We start from the raw sequence: 18,254 nt of genomic DNA, 5'->3' as shown, positions 1-18,254 counted from the left end.
AGTGTTTTTTTTTTATTTGTGCACATTTAACATTTCAACGTAAATCATCCATGACAAAAGATGCAAACAACATCTAATTTGCAAAGTATTTGTTTCTTAAAACTCAATTTCTTCTTTTCTGTTTTTTGTTGTTTAGTGATTTTGTGCATGATTATGTGTGTGCAGTCATGTGTGTCTGTGTGTTTACCGATGCATGTCGGTGTGTGTTGCACTAATGATTAAGGTCGGCCGGAGTTTATGGAATAAAATGATGAGCTTTTGCAAGGAGTGTTTTGAGAACAGTTCGGCTGCAGATACTTTTGAAGTGATTTTATGATTTTTATTGATACCAAGTGCAATATTTTAAAGATTAACAAAAGTGCCGATGGATTGAACTGGAATGAGTTTGTAACCAGCTTTTATCAAAATGACTTCCAGCATCAGTTCTGTACAAATCATACTGCATGGTAAGATTATTGGATGAGTCGTTATTCCAAAAAGTGATGGCATGTTTTTACCTCACAGGTGGTGCATTGAAAAATTAAACAACTGGCCAAATGAAAAAAAATTGAAAAAAATCAGAGAGTGGCGAGGTGGGACATATGGAGGGGTTTTGTACGACCATATTTATGAAAAATATAATATCACTGAAGAAGGATGCAAGTTAATTTTACTGCCAAAGGTTTTCAAAATACGGTAGAAGATTAATTAATTGAATATATTTAGTAATAGTTAACTATACCTGCTATGGGGTTTTGAAATGGGGTTTAACAATTTTCTGTTTTCATTTATTTTGGTTGAATTTATTTCTGAACTGATATTGTGTATGTGGCGTACATACAGCTGTTACTTATCCTATTCAGTTTGTCGCATGTTCAAATAAGTTTAGTATTTATTTGTTTGCATGAGGTTTGTTATATGTTTTTGTTTGTTCTTTATTCAAAATATTTGAATAAGAAATAAGCAATATTTTCAGTGATTTTGTATTTCCTGCAAATTTAGCAAACCTGGGTCAAGTGATATTGCATTTGTTGTGATGGAAACCTCAACAGTGATCAGATGTGTTTCAATCAAATGTGATGATTTGTACAAACAGTCAAATAACACAAAGGAGATTATTGAGAGGAAACTTGGTTCAACTGAGTACGATGAAAAGTGCAAGATTTTCATCATTTACAATGGGGAAAAACTTAATGGTAACTGGAAGATATTAAAACATACAAGCATTCTGTGTAGAATTTGTGTCAAACTTTTGGTAAATCAAGTTTATTCTTACTTAATTCCATGTGGACATAACTATGTGCACATAACCAACATAAACTTTTCATACATAATTTGAATTATGATAGCATGGAATCGGGTAACGAATGAACTTTCTTTCTAACATCATGTAGTATTGGTGTTACTATTTGTTGTTGTATACGCAAGTAGCTATGGTGATTTTCTTTGTATGAGCTGCCATTTGTCTTTCCAGCTTTCATTTAATTGTTAACACAAAAGCACCATCCTTGTTTAAACCTCATCTTGATGTTTGTAGATAGATTGCTTGAAAAAAATTAAAAAAAAAAAACTTACTGTAAACTTTTTTACAATCATCCGAAACAACTCTTTACAATAATATTTGTACTAAAAAACAATTTCGTTAGTGGATGCATTTATTCAGTTGGTTTCAAAGTTTTATTAGCATTACAACCTACCTTTAACTTATAACACTTAAACAATAAGATTTAAAAACATAAAACTCACATTTGAAATTAACACATAAAATCTGTAGCAAAATTTAGCACATTTCTGTCAAACACAGGAAGTTTTTTTTTATATTTTGGCCCCTAAATGTCTCAAGACCTAAATTAACATGTGATTTTATTGTTTATTCTCCATTAATGCAGTTTGGTTGATTTGTTTTTTAAGATAGTTCACTAGATTTAATCTTTAATTTTTGTGTAACATTATGATTACTCATCACAGAACCCTCTGACAGTGATGAATATGAACATGGAGAAATTCGTCCAATCGAATTATATTTTTCCAACATCGGAATTGAACTTGTTCATACTGAAACCATTGGACAACATCTGGATGTATTTAATCATGATGTTGTGTTACTCGATTTAAGTAACTGTAACTTGAAACTGGAAACACTGAAATTCTTTTGTGAGGGAATTAAACAAATGAAGCACGAGGTAAATATACATACCTTGGTTTAATAATGTAATAACCATCTCTATATACTGTCTCATACTTACTTTTTACCATTGAAAGTAAGAGTCTGAACTACAGTTACAAATTAAGGCAACATATCAATATTTAGTCCCCAAAATAAAGTTTTATATGTTATCAGCTAATTATTGTCCAATGCAGTGGCAATGAGTATTTCTTGAAGGTATGTAAGTATTAGTTTTTTACCCAAAAGCATTTCTTGTGGCTTGTAACCCTTAAAGGTCCACTATTACTATTTTAAAAAATGATTGCAGCTGCATTGGACAAAACACAGCAAAAAAGTCTCCTGAAGGATCTTATGTCCTATACAGCCCCTGCCAAATCAACTTTCCTGTGACAATTTTTTTTTGCAATTGCATAGAAAAGGGTTTGAGCCAACATTAAATTGAAAATTGAATGAGGTTTTTGTGATTTATTTTTTTCATAAAACCACCTACATTTTTGCAACTTTTTCAAAAAAAAATCCTAACATGTTCTCTACTTCTACTTTTGTGTAATTATGATATTTTTTGGCTTATTTTATGAGCTCGTCGAAGATACAGATACCATCGCATTGTTTCATAATATAGGGTTTGTTTTTTTGCATTTTTTGTTAAACTTGGGCAAGCGCACCTGTAAATAAGCAACTGAAATGTCTTGTGTTTTGCGGACGAAAGTCGTTCGATATTTCGCGTGAACTACTGCAATGCTCTACTTGTTTTTAAAGCTGAATTTGCTTGTGGTAAATGTTTGTAAAAAATAGTAACCGCAATTAAAGGCTTCAATAATTGGATACCTAAACCGAACATACATTACTAAATTAGATTGTTATTGGAGACAATGTCAACCAATGAATAGAGGCTAACTTTACTAGTTTTCATTTCTGTGTGAACATAAAACCACATAACAAAGACTTAGGTCCTGTACCACTGTCTTCCCTGTAATCTACATTGATTTGAGAGATACCACTTCACTTAGATGTGTACATAACAACCACATGTAGCATGAATGCACAAAGTTAAGATGCCTTTGGGAAAAATATTGAGTGTTCACATATATGCTGTTATTAAGCCTTCTTGTCTACAGAATTCACAGAATGCACCAAAAGCATTTGTCAATAAGACCTGAAGTGATTTTATTTAAAACAAGCATGAGATATTATCACATTGGATTATTACAGATGCAAACTTTAAAAGTGAGCAACAATCCACTTGGAGATGATGGAGCCAAGATTTTGGCAAATTGTTTGGATAAAGTTCAAAACCTTGATGTTGAAGGATGTGGAGTTACAAGTGTTGGAGTAATCGAGTTATCTGCAGCCATCAACAAAATGCCTTACATGGTAATACTTGAAATAAAAATTACTGTTCAATGTTCAAACATTTACTTAATATATTGTTAAATCTTTGGATTTTTACGAGAAGTTTAGGTTTTCTTTAAACCAATACTTGTTTTTTTTGTAAGTTATTAATTGTCAACTACCTTTAAAGCATCTGGATTGGTCCAAATTATTAGCTGGCACATCGTATTTTGTAATTCTGATTAAAAAAGATTATTATTTTTCAGATGCAAACCATAAACTTTAGCAGGAATAGAATTAATGAAGTTGGTGCAGAACACATTGCTAATTGTTTGCACAACATTGTTAACTATCAACAAACTGCTGAAGAATTGTCACAAACTTTATCTGCTGAAGGAAGGAAGTTGATTAAATCAAAAGTGGAGGACTTGAAAGATCGTGTAAGAAAATGATGTTACTTAAAGCTAAAGCTAGTATAAAATTTTTTTAATAATTCAATTTTGATTTCTATTCAACACATACATATGAATAGGACAACTATGAGCTTGTGGATTCCACTTCATCACTTGTTGGGAGAGAAGGAGGTAGATTAGAAGTTGGTGGTTGTATTGTGGAAATCCCTGAAGATGCTTTGGATCAACAAGTACTGATTAAGCTGACTTCATATTATGGAAAGCGAAGTGAAACGGTAATTACATAATCTCAAACAAAAAATTATTGATTGAAAACTTTTTTGCAGACTCAAATTACCCCGATGCTTAAATGTGAACCAAACCATCTAAAGTTTAAAAAGGACATTTCCATCACTTTACCAACTTCATTTGTTTCAGAAACACAACAGAGGATTAAAGTAAGTTGATCATAGCAGATAAAAGTTTATTATGTACGCTTGACCTATTGTTTTAAATAACAAATGTTCGTGGTCACATTATATCTCGCATTGGTTCCTGCTCACTTCTCTTTTGTTGAATTTGCTTCAGTTTTATTTGTTAGAAATTGAACTATTCTGTTTTTGTCAAATTTCCTGAGAATATCTGTATTAAGATAAAAACTGGCTTTGCGAAAATTAAATAATGTGCAAAAAACAACTATGCAGATGAACAATACACTAAAGAAATAAAATGGCATGGGCACCGATAAATAAACAAAGGTTATAGAGTAAGGCATAACATTTGTAAGTTCCCATAAGAATGGGATGTGTGTTTTGAAAAAAACGGATATTAGTTGAATAATTTAAAAAATGAAAGCCGAAGCTAAAATGCTGTTATACATTAGTAAAAGTTTCGAACACTAACTGCGTTCATCATCAGTACTACAATGAGTGCATGCAAGAAAAGCGTCGGGGTAATAAAGGACTGAGCAGGCAGAGTTATAATCTCAAAGTTCTCAAAGTTATAAACTCCAAATATTTTGCACCCAAGTTGGAAAATATTAAACTTATTCAGTCAGCCAACAGGTGGTAAATGTAAACCTAAAAGTGTTACATTAATAGAGCTCATAATCATTATGTAGTATTTATAACAACCTCCTAATGTTAAAGGTTAAAGAAAGTGTGGATGGGCTCGCATGGATGAACTTTGAAACCAGTGTTTATAAAAATAATTACAAACAACAGTTCTGTACAACTCATTTTTCATGGTAGGAATATTGGATTTGGCAACAGTTGGTATTGTGTACACCAAAACTTTTATTTTGTAGGTGGGCAATTGACAAAATATACGATTACATTTGGCCAAATAGGGGAAAAATGAAAACAATCAAAGGTGAGTGGGAAGGTATATCAGGAGGAGGCGTTTTGGTTGTTTCCATGTACGACTACATTTGCACTGAATGGAATGCTGCTGAAGGAGGGCGCAAGATAGTTTTGGACCCGGAATCTTTTAAAGTAAGGTGGGATGTCTTCAAATGCAATTTAGTTGTCTGTAATATTTTGTAACGAGCCACAAATCCAGGCTTGCTAAACCTGTTGGCCGCGCCACAGGGCTGTGACAGTCTAGTGCAGTCTTTACTCATTTCCAAGTCAAAATATTCCTCAATGAAAGCATTTATTCAATTCGTGTTGGAAAACGGTTTAAACACTGTTTATCAGCCTACCATTTACAGCCTTTAATCAAATAGAATTGGAAATTAGAATTAGCACAGATTCATAACACACTTCTGCCACGTTGTCAGCTAGGCACAAACAACAAAAGTAGTTTGACGTCATATTTAACAACCTATTGAATTGAGTGGGGAGCAAGTGCACGAGAAATCCTTACATATTTGTTATCTGTATTTTAGCAAATCTCCATCAAATCAAACTTCTATCTTGGTGATTGACAGCCCAGCACAGATTGAATGCGAACCTAACAGATGTGAATTGTCTGATTTATGTGAACTACCTGTAGTTAGGGGACGCATCACTTTGAAATTCAACAACACTGGTGTGGCAGATTTTTTTGAAAAGTGTAAAATTTCGGTTATCCATGATGGTGAAACCGTTTATGGGAAAGGAAATCGAGGAATAATTCCCATGATTCAATTTGGTACTGAGGTAGGAAAATTAACTTCATTTTCTTTGCTGTAAAACTCTCATCAATAATTCTTGTTAAGAAGAGGTCCGAAAGTAGTTCTACAGGATCAGGAAAAACAGGTAATAATTAAAATGCATTTTTGAAAACTGCAACACATTTTTCTAGTTGTTTAATGCTGACTTTTCGTGGCTCCTTCGTGTCGTCATAAGACTTAATTTTTCTTCCTGAAATAATGTGATTTGTATAAAACCCAATACAAAAACAATCATTTTAGGTTTGTCACAAAATATAAATGCTGACGGGGCCAAAGTATCTCATGGTGGTGTGCTTGGTGCTGGGAATGTCAACAATATTTACTTAACTTTCGTTTCTTCAGGTAATAAAAAACGAATTAAGATAAATATTATAGAATGCATGCAACTTGTTACATTGTGCTTTTTATTTTATATATTCAGACAAACCGTCAACGAGTGCAACATGATGTTCTTATTTCATGGTTTTCCTTGTGGAAACATTTAGAGGGATTTGTTTGTGTTGTGTATATATTAGCTGATTTGGACGTCATTCCCAACCGTGTTTGTACTCGTCACGTTTGTGCAATATGTGTTTATTGGAGATGGATTTTGATTGGCCAAAAGTGCAGCCTTTGCAACTATGCTCTTTCGAAGCGTATTTCAAAAAATAATTCTCTAAATTTCTTGTAGTGTATTTTTGTCTAGCACGTTACGTGGTAATATTGATTGGCAATAATTGTAACCACTACAATATACGTTCGTGGTACTTGCGCTTTATTTTCTAGCAAGGAATTGTTGTCTAGGCTACAGTTTTTTCTTATCGTTTTGGCAAATACAATTTCGCGAAACGAATATTCTGAACTGACGAAAGTCACTTTTAACCGAAATTGCTTTTAAAAACCGCTGACCGGCGAAAGACTAATAAAAACTAAAGCAATCAGAATGGTCTGTGTCGCACAATTCATCAGGCAACAAATAAACAACATGACTAGTTAGTCTGGCAGTACAAACAGCCAAACGCTAGCAGAACTCACTCCTAAACTGTACGAAGAAAGATGCACGAGTAGTCCAGTATGAAATAAAGAAGAATAGACCTTTTTTGTTACGGAAGTGTCTAATTACCTACAAAACTTCAATAGTAGGGCAACCAGTCAGAATCCCAATTGGCCTATGCCGCACAGTACATGTGACATTCACCAATCACAATGTGAAGTTTCACACCTCGTTGATCATCGATCCCAGAGTTATGGCTGTTTTGCCAACACCACCTAAACAACAGAAATTGACCTCATCAGCAGGGCTACCAGCAGTACAGCTAATAAGCAGAAAATGATGCCACCAACCTCAAGTGGTTCACATAAATTACACCAAAACATCATGCACCAGTCATGGCAACACCCGTTTGTATTGCCGCAATAGATGTAGAGGATCACACAAGTCTTGAACCGGTGGCAAGCAACCTTGAACTCCGAACCTGCTAATCACTTGGCAGAGGGGCAGTGCTCTGAAATAACGGAGAGCCTCTACGGGTTCGTACCCAGGTGTACAAACAACTCGGGAGTTTTGCCCATCTGGGTGGTATTCGAATTGGCCGACTCTCAGTCTTTCGTCATACATTTAACGAAATAAGTAACTCCGGACTTCGTCACCCCGGCTAGTAAATTCCGAATTCGGTGGTTTTTCGAAACATGCGTAACCACCTGACTTGATCACCCACTGATGACTGAATGTAGAATAAGTAAAGTAATCTTGAATCGGTGTTTGGTGTGAGCAATGATTCCGAGGCGAGATAAAGAAATCTCGCAATAACTCCTGATCAGCCATCACTAACTCAGGCGGCACTCCGTACGCAGACCAATCTGCTTGTCTGTACCCGTAAATCCATTTCAATGCTTGCAACCAATTGTAGTTGTCCATATATCCGTTTATTGAAAAATCCAAGTAAAAAAATAAATAAATAAATCCAAGTACAGTACAGTATAATTGTGGCTCCTATACAGTGTACTAAAGAAGAACCAACATCTTAGATCCTCTCATGGTAACGGTATTAGACCAGACTGACCCGCAGGCCCTAGTGGCCCTGCTTATATAGCCTGCGGTTGGCCACAGGGATTGTTGCGCAACCTGCATGTAACCTGTCGGGTTTATTGCGCAACTTGCTTGCAACCTGAACTTGCCTACCAATTTATGGTTTGATTTCCTAAGTGCCCTATCTTGGTTATTTATGATTTAATTTCGTCATATTATTTATTTGCCTAGGAAAATCTATGTTTAATTTGACCATTAATTATTTATTAAGGAAATACCTATGTTTAGGCTTACTTTAACAATTATTCGCCCAAGAAATACTTTTGTTTAATTTAAACTTACTTATTATTTGCCAAACAATACCTACGTTTGTTTAAACCTGATTTACGTAGTTTATAACTATATGACTTGGTTTATAACGCAACCATAAAGTCACTGCCTTGCGTTTATTCTGCTGCCACCATGTCTGCAATTTTTTCCTACTAAATTGTCCGATTAGGAATTGAACTAAACCGGAAGTTAGTTTCGTGTTCCTAACTTTTTCCCATGCCACTTTGTTGACCGTCAGGACTTGGGCATGTGTTGGACTTGGGCATCATAATAACTTTGGATTTTAACCCTCGGCCATATGTTTATACGTTTTAGAGCCTTTTTTAGTCTCAATACATATGTTGTGCAGCGACAGTATGTACACATGCTCAATGACATGACACAAGTTTCAATTAATGATGAATGAAGAATACATCACAAAAACTATGTGTTATAAATGACTCAAAATGTGTTGCGGAATGACAATAAAGGAAATTCATGCATTTTAAGCTGTATTTCAACTTGTTTAAAAGGCGGAAGACAAGCAACAGACCCCCATACTTTATGTACATTAGGCATTAAAAAAAACAATTTCGTCACTAGGTGACGATGGATGACTGAAGCTGGTTTAAAACCCTTCCATGATGCTTAAATTGCATAAATGAACACATTTCAGTGCAAATTTAATGTCTATTTTACCATTTAAAAAATTTTTAATTTCGCCTAAGGGCCTATATGGGTATTAAATTGGAGAAATCCTGTTTTCAAGGCCCTCGGCTGTAATGCATCTAGCGACTGTTCCGCTTGTTTCCCAATGACCGTTGATGGGTCTTGTGACATACATAGCGACCTAATATTCTTCAAAGTTTAAAAAAAATTCCTTCCTGGATGAAACTGTACAGAGCAAGGACTTGTTGGGCCTCCTGGAAGATCATATGACCAACAGGGGGGTACAAACAGCCCTGGGGGGAGGGCTTTGACACTTTTTCAGCAACTAAATTTGATGCCATTGTATAGAGAAGAGTTGGAACTTACAAAAAAATGCAAATGAGTGGGTAGTCATTTTTCTGCAAAATCCAGTTCCAATTTTTGTTGCTTTTTTTGTCAAAATATTGACTAACCAGGGGGACAAATGCCCCCAGGGGGTGGCTAAACAATTTTTCTAGTACAATAAAAACGTAACTTTATTGATTGACGTTTCGCCTGTTATCCAACAAGGCTTCCTCAGGGTAATGGTACTGGTACAGCACACAACCAACACCAAGAAAACGTACCAACACGAAAAAATATATAACGCTTACACCGCTTGTGAAATCACGTGATGTTAAATGGCGGGAAAACAACAGTTACAGCAAGTTATAATAAAGCACCGGGAAATACACACACTGTTCCCTACCATTGACACAGCGATTGTTGGGATTCAACACCCTGGCTTTTCAGGGTCTTCAACCCCACTTATAGACAGTTCTGGTCCTAGCAAACCAGAGGGAGCCGTAAAACCACAGCCGACCACAAACCCTAAGATGAACCTGCTCGTGCTGGACCATCACCATACAACGGACTACCCAACTCAACAGATGAACGACCTGTTCAACGTAACCGACGTGGTCAACCGGAGGTTGGTGAGCGATTTCTTCCAAAACCTAATGTCGAGAAATTCGAAGGGGATCCACTGGATTATTGGAGTTTTGTCAATCGTTACCAACTTCATACAACTGTCAAGGTCGATTCGTACGACCTAAAACTCATTTATTTGTTGCAACACTGCACCAAACCAGTACATGATAAGGTTCGCGACTGCGGCAGTGCAACGCAGTGCGGCAAGGACGGATGTCGTAGCATCAACCACCACGCGGTACTTCACAACTCAAAGTGGGCCGAAAAGTCTCAAATGGATGAGAAACCAAACGTTACACAGAGCACGAGCGCAGACTGTATGTACTCCTCGTCGGGGCCAGAACTGTTAAAACTCCTGCTTACCTCGATATAGTGGCGGTAAGCCAGAAGTGGGAAATATGAAGTGAATTACGTGCGATCTACGCGATTCGGGATCTAATCAGATGTTTTGTGAACGGCAGCTGGCCGAGCAGCTACAGGCAACAACGGTGTACGCTTTAAAATGTGCACCATGACGACCAACGAACCGGTGGATGTCGATACAAGTTCAGTGTCATTCGCTGTTATGCCCTTAAGAGGAGGGGAAAGTCTATATCTGCCAGAGGTTGTGCTGGTGGACAGGATCCCAGTAGCACCAGGCAAGATGGCCAGCAAAGGAAGGTTGCAAAGTTACGAGCTCTTGCGTGGAGTTGACCTGCAGATGATCGATGGAGGTTCAGTGATGCTGCTGATTGGAAACGACAACGCGATGATCAGATGACGTAAGGGCTAAAGTAGTACAGGACGTCGCGCTTTTTGGTCAAGCACAGGAAGCGGTTTTGGGAATTGGTTGGAACATCGCTGTTGACGATTTTAAAATTTATGTCGATGTATCTAACAAACCTCTGTCCCGCCGCGGAATACTTGCCATAACAAATTCACTGTTTGACCCACTGGGGTTTGTTGCACCGGTTGTACTTGAAGCTCGACTGGTGTACCGAGAACTGTGCCGACAGAAGCTCGGTTGGGACGAGGAAGTCCATGGAACAATTCGCTCGTATTGGAAAAGGTGGAGCGACAGCTTGGTTCGACTCCACGATGTGAAGATTCCCCATGGGTTTCAACCCGGAGAAAACATGTCTGGGTTTCAACTCCATTTTTTTTGCTGACGCTTCTTCCGTCGCTCGTGGCAGCGTTTGTTACCTCAGGAGTATGGCCAAAGATGACTGTCTATCCTGTTCCTTCGGAAGTCGCTGCTATCGGAATCTGGCCAACGTATCTCGATCTTATCTCGAATCTTACCTTTGGATGCTGTGAAGTTGTCTTGCATAGTTAAAAAAGAATTGGGTTTAGGACGAATTCCTCAATCGTCCTGCAGTCTCTGAACGCCGACAGCAAATGTTTTCCGGTGTTTTCGCGTAATCGTTTGGCGCAAATTGAGCGGTACATTGTGTGTGCACGACTGGCGACACGTCCCTACCCACTTAAATCCGGCAGATCAGGCTTCGCGTGGAATGACGACAGAAGCATTTCTCAAGTCAGGAATGTGGCACGGTGGGCCTCTGTATTTAAAAATGGGCCCAAATAAATGGCCCAATTTGTTTGCAAAGGAACCTGCCCACGAAGCGATTTATAAGAGTTTTGACCTTGCCACAGAAGTTGGAGTCTTTCTTACCACAACGGATAAAGCACCAACTGACCAGTTCATAGAATACTTTTCGTCGTGGAGACGTCTAAAGGTAGCAACTGCTTGGATTTTGCGTGTTCGTAAGTAACTTCAAAGAAAATCGCATAAGGAAATATGCAAATTTTCAAGTGCCTCAGTGACTGCAGAGGAGTTACGAGAGGCCGAAAACGCGCTTGTGAAATACGTACAACGCAGCACGTTTCCCCAATGGATGAAGGCGAATATAAGGTCTCCGCCAAGCGACAAGGCGTCGCCCATATACAAGTTGTGTTCATTCCCGCCACTTGCATATTTGATTGATAATGATGTTGCAATCCAAAAGTGGATGTAGATTCTCGTTGGTGGCGCTGCTGTGTAATGTTATCATGACCACGTTGTTGCATATACGTAACAATACCCAGTGTACGTCACGTCCATTTTTTCGAAATCTAAAGCGCATACTCACATTTTATTGGTGATTGAGTGCCAATAAGAAAGCTATGTATAAGACTGGAGGTCTGGACGGTGGTTGTTGTGTTGGATTTGTTTCTTTAGACGCATATAAGGCGTAACTTAAGTTTAGCTGTCTGTTTTACTGCAACAAGGGCGTAAACAAAAGGATCTTCGTGTGTTCGCTGACACTGCTAAACCCGTGTGGAGTTAAACTATGCCCAAGTTTAGTTTCCAGCTTTCCTATTCAATGCCAGCGTAATTCACAATTATTGATCGTAGTTCGATTGTTGGTTCTTCGGAAAAGTTGTCAAAACCTTTCGTTGTTCGACATGATACAAAATAAATTATTAGTTGCTCCAAATTAACAAGGCGCCAAAAATATGCATAAAATATTAGCAAATAAATTCTTGTTCTTTGTAGGAATTTATCCTCCCATTGATCCGTATAATATTAAAAAGTTAAACATCGTGTAAAGGAACAGGCGAAAATATTTGAATCCAAACTACTAGATTATATGAAGCATGACCGTTTTCTGGATTTTTGAATTTAACAGTGAAATCAGTCGAGTTATTGAAAAACATTTTTGACCAACGAACCAAATTAGTATTTGCGTGCGCCCTCATGCGGATGATTATATAACGTTATACACGGAAGGTTTTTTGGGAATGAAATACAGAATCACTCCCACGGTAAGGAGAAGAAACCCGACAGCAAGTAGAGTAAATGTAAAGTTGATCTCATCTGTTGTTTCCATTTCCACAACGTTAAAATGACAACGTAAGGTTATTCGTACAAATGTCAATTCCTCAAAACACAATCGATTAGGAATGCATAAGTTTCCCTTTGTGTAATCTGTTTGAACAAAACCCGATCCGAAACAAACAACTAAATGAGAATAAATAAAAACTTATCAATTTTTTCTTACTTTCTACGATATTAAAAACAACCGGCTCTCCAGTGCGTAATTCTGAGAACGAACAGGAAAATGTTTGACTTCTTCCAGCTGGTACAACGTGGACTTCACCAGACATTCCGGTGAAAGTTGTTAAATCGGTTCCTTCATCGTGAACCTGAAAATATGTTAGATAAAAACTAGAGAACTGAGTGGAGGCTGCAAGAGTTTGATGTGCTTAGTTTTGGAAACAATATTCAAACCCAAAATTGCGAAAGGGACCTTCACAGCGTTTTTGTTAAAGCAAACAAATCAGAAAGCAAACAATTAAAAACGTTTGACGATCTTATGACATCACACCCAAAATTGCGTCATGTAATGTCACTGACCAAAGAAACGCAACATCCCCGTCTTATCGAAGTGCAGAGTAATGTCGTTGCTGCTATACCCTTTGGTCTTCAGATAATCAGGGACAGATAAGCCTTTGGTTTGTGACGTCACAATGACATATTTTTGTATGATGTAAAACCTTGTCCTGACCTTTGAGGTAACGTAATCTGTGGATTCTCCTATGTTTGAAACTATTTGATGCCTGCAATATAAGGCGCCTTCTCCTATGTGAACAATGCATTTTTTGACGCGAGAACTTTAATTGTGTAGCATCAAATTCGCCACAGAGAAAAAGGTTTACGATTTTTGTTCGGCGCTACTTTTCGTGCAGTTTTCTACATTTTTTAGTTGACGTAGAACCGAAAAACTTTGGAAATATGTTTGTTGTAGATGTACCTTTAGTTATACGCAATGTTGTTATGGCCGTGTCGTATCTGCCTTCAAACAGGCGTTGTTCTACTATTTTGTTTTAACATGAGCGTTTAGATAAATTAATTTACCACTGATGCTTCCAAGCATGATTTATTGCTGCTAGACGGCTCTTCTGGCAATAATTTTAATACATCAACGTGACAACTGTTGCAACCCCTAATAAATCGTTTATTAAATATTTTTGTGCACTGACATTTATACGGTGCAAATAACTCGCGGGTTGAACACAAATAAAACACGACTAAAAGTAGATGTCGAAATCCTCAAAATCTGACAATTGAAGTTCTTTCTAATGTTGAGTTTGCTTTCACACGTCTTTTGGAAGCTTTGCACGAACAAGGTCAGTTTGTAACTTTTTTTGCAAAAAAACACAATCACAAGTTTTCTGCAAACAAAAACAACAAAAATACGGAGTTATTCTGTTGTAGTTTTTCCGCTGTGGGAATCGTCAATGAACAATATCAAGAGTAAACTCTTACGGAAATGAAGAACCGAAAAGCACTTACTGTAATGACTAGCGGCCGGTACTAATTTTTGACCTGTAAAACCACGTGAGTAAACAAAACCTGAATGAAAATTGGAATGGTTCAGGCACCAACAAAACGATTATTGGCTGTTTTTAGTTTATTATGATGTTTTCCACAATGTTGTTCTGCAATAGATTTCCGGTTAAAACATCAAGGGAATCATGTTTTGAACCCAACTGAATAAACAGAGGAGTGGGTTTATTTGGTTGTTCGTTTGAACAACAGCTACCTTAATTTTCTAAGTAAATTAACATTTGGCGATACATCTGCGATGTACGTTGTGTAGGTTTTGTTCTCATGTATGCAAGCTTTATTCAACCGAAAAGCAACTGCGGCATAACAAAAAACAAAACAATACCTGTTAATTATCTTTCCTAAAATATACAATCCATTTGCGGCATAACGGGATTGTTTTAAATTTTTAGGAACAGCACACTTGGATCCTCTGGATCAGATTGCGTCACAATCATTTTAATTTTAAATGTTGAAACAACGCTACAAGCAGTAGTCATCACGTATAAGTCAGTTTAATTCAATACATGTATATACACAACAGCATAGGCTTTGCTGCGAAGCAATTGTCTTGTCCATATGGGCTAAGCATACCCTTAACTCCACAGTAACCCGCACTTTCAATATTGTTTGTTCGTCAAGAAGGAAAGAGGCGATTACACCAATAAGTACAGTGCTAACACAGAAGCTTATATATATAACGTTCTCATATATTTCAATTTTACCGACAAATGCCAAACATTTTTAAAATTTATAGTCTTAATTAGTGAAACTTTCGAGACACAATCTTTGAGAAACTTTGCATTAGAAAAACCCAAACGATATATGCTGGAGAATATCATTCATAGCAACCAAAAGAGATATAGGCTACGCATGCATGACTTTATAGCAGTAGAGCCTTTCCTGTTTAGGCTACAGGGTCGCTTTTTCGCACTTTCAGAAATTATTTTGAATTAGGGTTCACCATGTGAATACTGTGGCCTATTTAACAAAATACAATCTATAAAATAGCGCAGTTGGGTTGTGTTTCGTTTCTATCCACATCTCCAATCATTTCAGCGTTCCTAAAATAGCAAAAAATTGAACTTTAAAAACTGGGAAATATATTTTATTCACAAAAGGTTTAACAATGCCAGTTATATAAACAGAATTCTGATATCTTTTCATGACAAATTATTCACAACAATTCACAAACATTTGAAGCTTACTTAACTGTCATCGGGCCATATTGATGTTAGAACAAGTTTGTGCCGTGATCAAGTGTCAATGCGTATATTATGCTGTTATGGAAAAACTTGCACCCCGGTACTTTAACAAGATTTATAGGGCGAGTATAAAATGAAAAATGTATAAATTTCGTAACTGTCAAATACTTAAGTGCTGGGAGAAAAATTGTTGTATTGCTTGGTAAGCTTTTTGTGTTAAAAACGTATCCACAACCACTCGTTCCTAAGATTTTTTTGGGATGCTGCAGCACCAAAAGGCTTAAGATTTTGCGAGGCGTATATGATTTGTATTAAATTCTACAACTAGATGACTGCAGTTTCTAATTGACTAATTGAAGCGAAATGTAGGTAATTGTAAAATAATTTGCATAAAAGTTTTTATATCGAAGTGAATATGAAAAAAGGCTCGCGGCACCCCAGTAGGTGACCACTGATCTCAGCTTTGTGACTCGAAAAGAGACCCAGAATCTCAACTTTCGAAAACAACTTTGTTATTATTATATTAGGCATGAAAACATCGTATTGTTGCCGTGGCTCAAGGGTTTAAAAAGTGTGGTCAAGAGTTAATCCAAAGCGAACTTTGATTTTGTAGCCATCGTTCTTGGTTGTAAACTTTCTGTCATCCCAAGAACAAGGATATTGTACGTCAATGTAATTCAGTATTCCACGTTTTTCCAAAACCCGAAACACGTAGAGTCGTCGGTTATCCAAGCTGTAATACTTTCCATCGCGCTCAGTTACTCTAATAGGCTCGATGTCGTCAACACTTATCGAACCGGCAACGATCGCGCCTATCGTGCGATTTACGCCTTTTTGTCCCAAAACTTTTTGTTAATACTGTTTTGCATGAACCGAATCTCAGAAGTCTTCAAACGCATATTTTCACAAGGTTATTTGTGACTGTTCAACGCTCAGCACTTATTCTTAACTATTTGCCACTACCAAGCAGAACTGTATCCAGCACCGACGTTGCAAGTACGCATAGAACTTACGCCCACCTATTGACGCAGCAACATTGCATACTGAGTGACGTCATGTAATTTTTAATGACGAATGTCCACTCTAATATCATTATTGTGCTTTAAGGTTAATAGTGTGAAACGGATTTAGTTTCAGAATGAGTGACGACAAGTTTTTGCACGTGATCACCGGTTGGTTCCCGGATGGGGCGACGCAAGTTTACTTTTATAGCCTTTGTATCTTCCAACGTCTGAATTCACGGATTTTAATTCACTTTGTCCCATCACACTTGTGTGAAACTGGCTTTTTCGCTGTTGCAAAAAACGAGGTATCCGTTAATGTTTGGATAGAAATACAACACTTTGCTTTTATTTGTTGCAACAAACCTCGGGGGAGCATTATCAAACCTACTATAATACATTAAACATATCATCAAGACCTACGATGAATCAACAAGCGCAACCTCCACCTTTCCTCACATGCAACCTGTCGCAACCCATCACCTCCCCAGTGCGACTGGCTGCGATCCTACGACAGACGGTGATTCTCCGTGAGGAAATCACCTTTACATGGGCGCCTGACTCGATAACCTTTATGGTTTTATCGGTGCCAATGCCATTTTATTTCTTTGTATATTGTTCATACGCGGAGTTGCCTTTTTTTGCAAAAATACACTTGATTTGATTTGAATAATTCCTTAGCTTTCAATTAAGTTGACTGGTATCGGAAAAAAAAATAATGCAAACCAAAAGTGGATGTAGATTCACGCTGGTGGCGCTGCTGTGTAATGTTATCATGACCACGTGTTGCAAATACGTAACAATACACAGTGTACGTCACGTCCATTGTTTTGAAATCTGAACCGCATGCTCGCATTTTAGTTGTGACTGAGTTGCAACTAGAAAGCTGTGTATAATACTGGAGCTCTGGACGGTGGTTTTTGTGTTGGATTTGTTTCTTTAGAGGCTTATAGGGCGTAAATTAAGTTAATGCTGTCTGTTTTACTGCGACCAGGATGTTGTTGGTTCTGCGGAAAACCCCGTTGTCAAAACCTTTCGTCGTTCGACGTGATACAAAATAACTTTCCTGTTACTCGCACTGGTAGTTGTAAGTATTACCGTTTGACTGCGTGACGCAACTTCAACACACAAACTTTCCGCTTACCCTTCCTATGTTGTTATTAAACCTGGTCCTTACAATTATACAAATTACACAGAATTAAACCTGGCCCTTACAATTATACAAATTACACAAAACTCATTTTGTCCATTTGATTTTATTCCAGTTGCCCCAAATTAACAAGGCGCCAAAAATATACTCAAAATATTACCAAATAAATTCTTGTTCTTTGTAGGAATTCATCCTCCCATTGATCCGTATAATATTGAAAAGTTAAACATCGTGTAAAGTAGCACGCGGAAATATTTGAATCCAAACTACTAGATTATATGGAGCATAACCGTTTTCTGGAAGTTTAAATTTAACAGTGGAATACGTAGAGTTTATGCAAGCATTTTTGACCATCCAACCAAATTTGTTTGTTTGTGCACGTGCGCCCTCATGCGGATGATTATATAACGTTATACACGGAAGGTTTTTTGTGAATGAAATACAGAATCACTCCCACGGTAAGGAGAAGAATCCCGACAGCAAGTAGAGTAAATGTAAAGTTCATCTCTTCTGTTGTTTCCATCTCCACATCTAAACACACGAAAACATGTTATATTATTTCTATGTATTCAGACCTTGTTTGGATCG

At 37.2% G+C, this 18,254-nt stretch overlaps 1 protein-coding gene across 1 annotated transcript in view; it reads left to right on the top strand.

Moving 5' to 3' along the window:
• LOC145909738 (uncharacterized) overlaps positions 1-6,618 on the top strand; it is a 56,504-nt gene extending 49,886 nt beyond the window's left edge. Inside the window, exons 38-51 of the mRNA XM_082997090.1 lie at positions 349-446; positions 505-675; positions 982-1,175; positions 1,948-2,162; positions 3,359-3,520; positions 3,745-3,918; positions 4,011-4,166; positions 4,218-4,328; positions 5,019-5,116; positions 5,177-5,368; positions 5,759-6,011; positions 6,071-6,110; positions 6,266-6,367; positions 6,447-6,618. Coding sequence (XP_082853216.1) covers positions 349-446; positions 505-675; positions 982-1,175; positions 1,948-2,162; positions 3,359-3,520; positions 3,745-3,918; positions 4,011-4,166; positions 4,218-4,328; positions 5,019-5,116; positions 5,177-5,368; positions 5,759-6,011; positions 6,071-6,110; positions 6,266-6,367; positions 6,447-6,472 — 1,992 coding nt within the window. The 3' untranslated portion in view covers positions 6,473-6,618. The remainder of the gene's footprint in view (positions 1-348; positions 447-504; positions 676-981; positions 1,176-1,947; positions 2,163-3,358; positions 3,521-3,744; positions 3,919-4,010; positions 4,167-4,217; positions 4,329-5,018; positions 5,117-5,176; positions 5,369-5,758; positions 6,012-6,070; positions 6,111-6,265; positions 6,368-6,446) is intronic.
• Positions 6,619-18,254: the final 11,636 nt, after the last annotated feature.

Source organism: Ascidia mentula, chromosome 7 (assembly GCF_947561715.1).
Source record: "Ascidia mentula chromosome 7, kaAscMent1.1, whole genome shotgun sequence".
Classification (NCBI taxonomy): domain Eukaryota; kingdom Metazoa; phylum Chordata; class Ascidiacea; order Phlebobranchia; family Ascidiidae; genus Ascidia; species Ascidia mentula.
The sequence above is the reverse complement of the archived record's forward strand: the minus strand, read 5'-3'. Positions and strand labels throughout refer to the sequence as shown.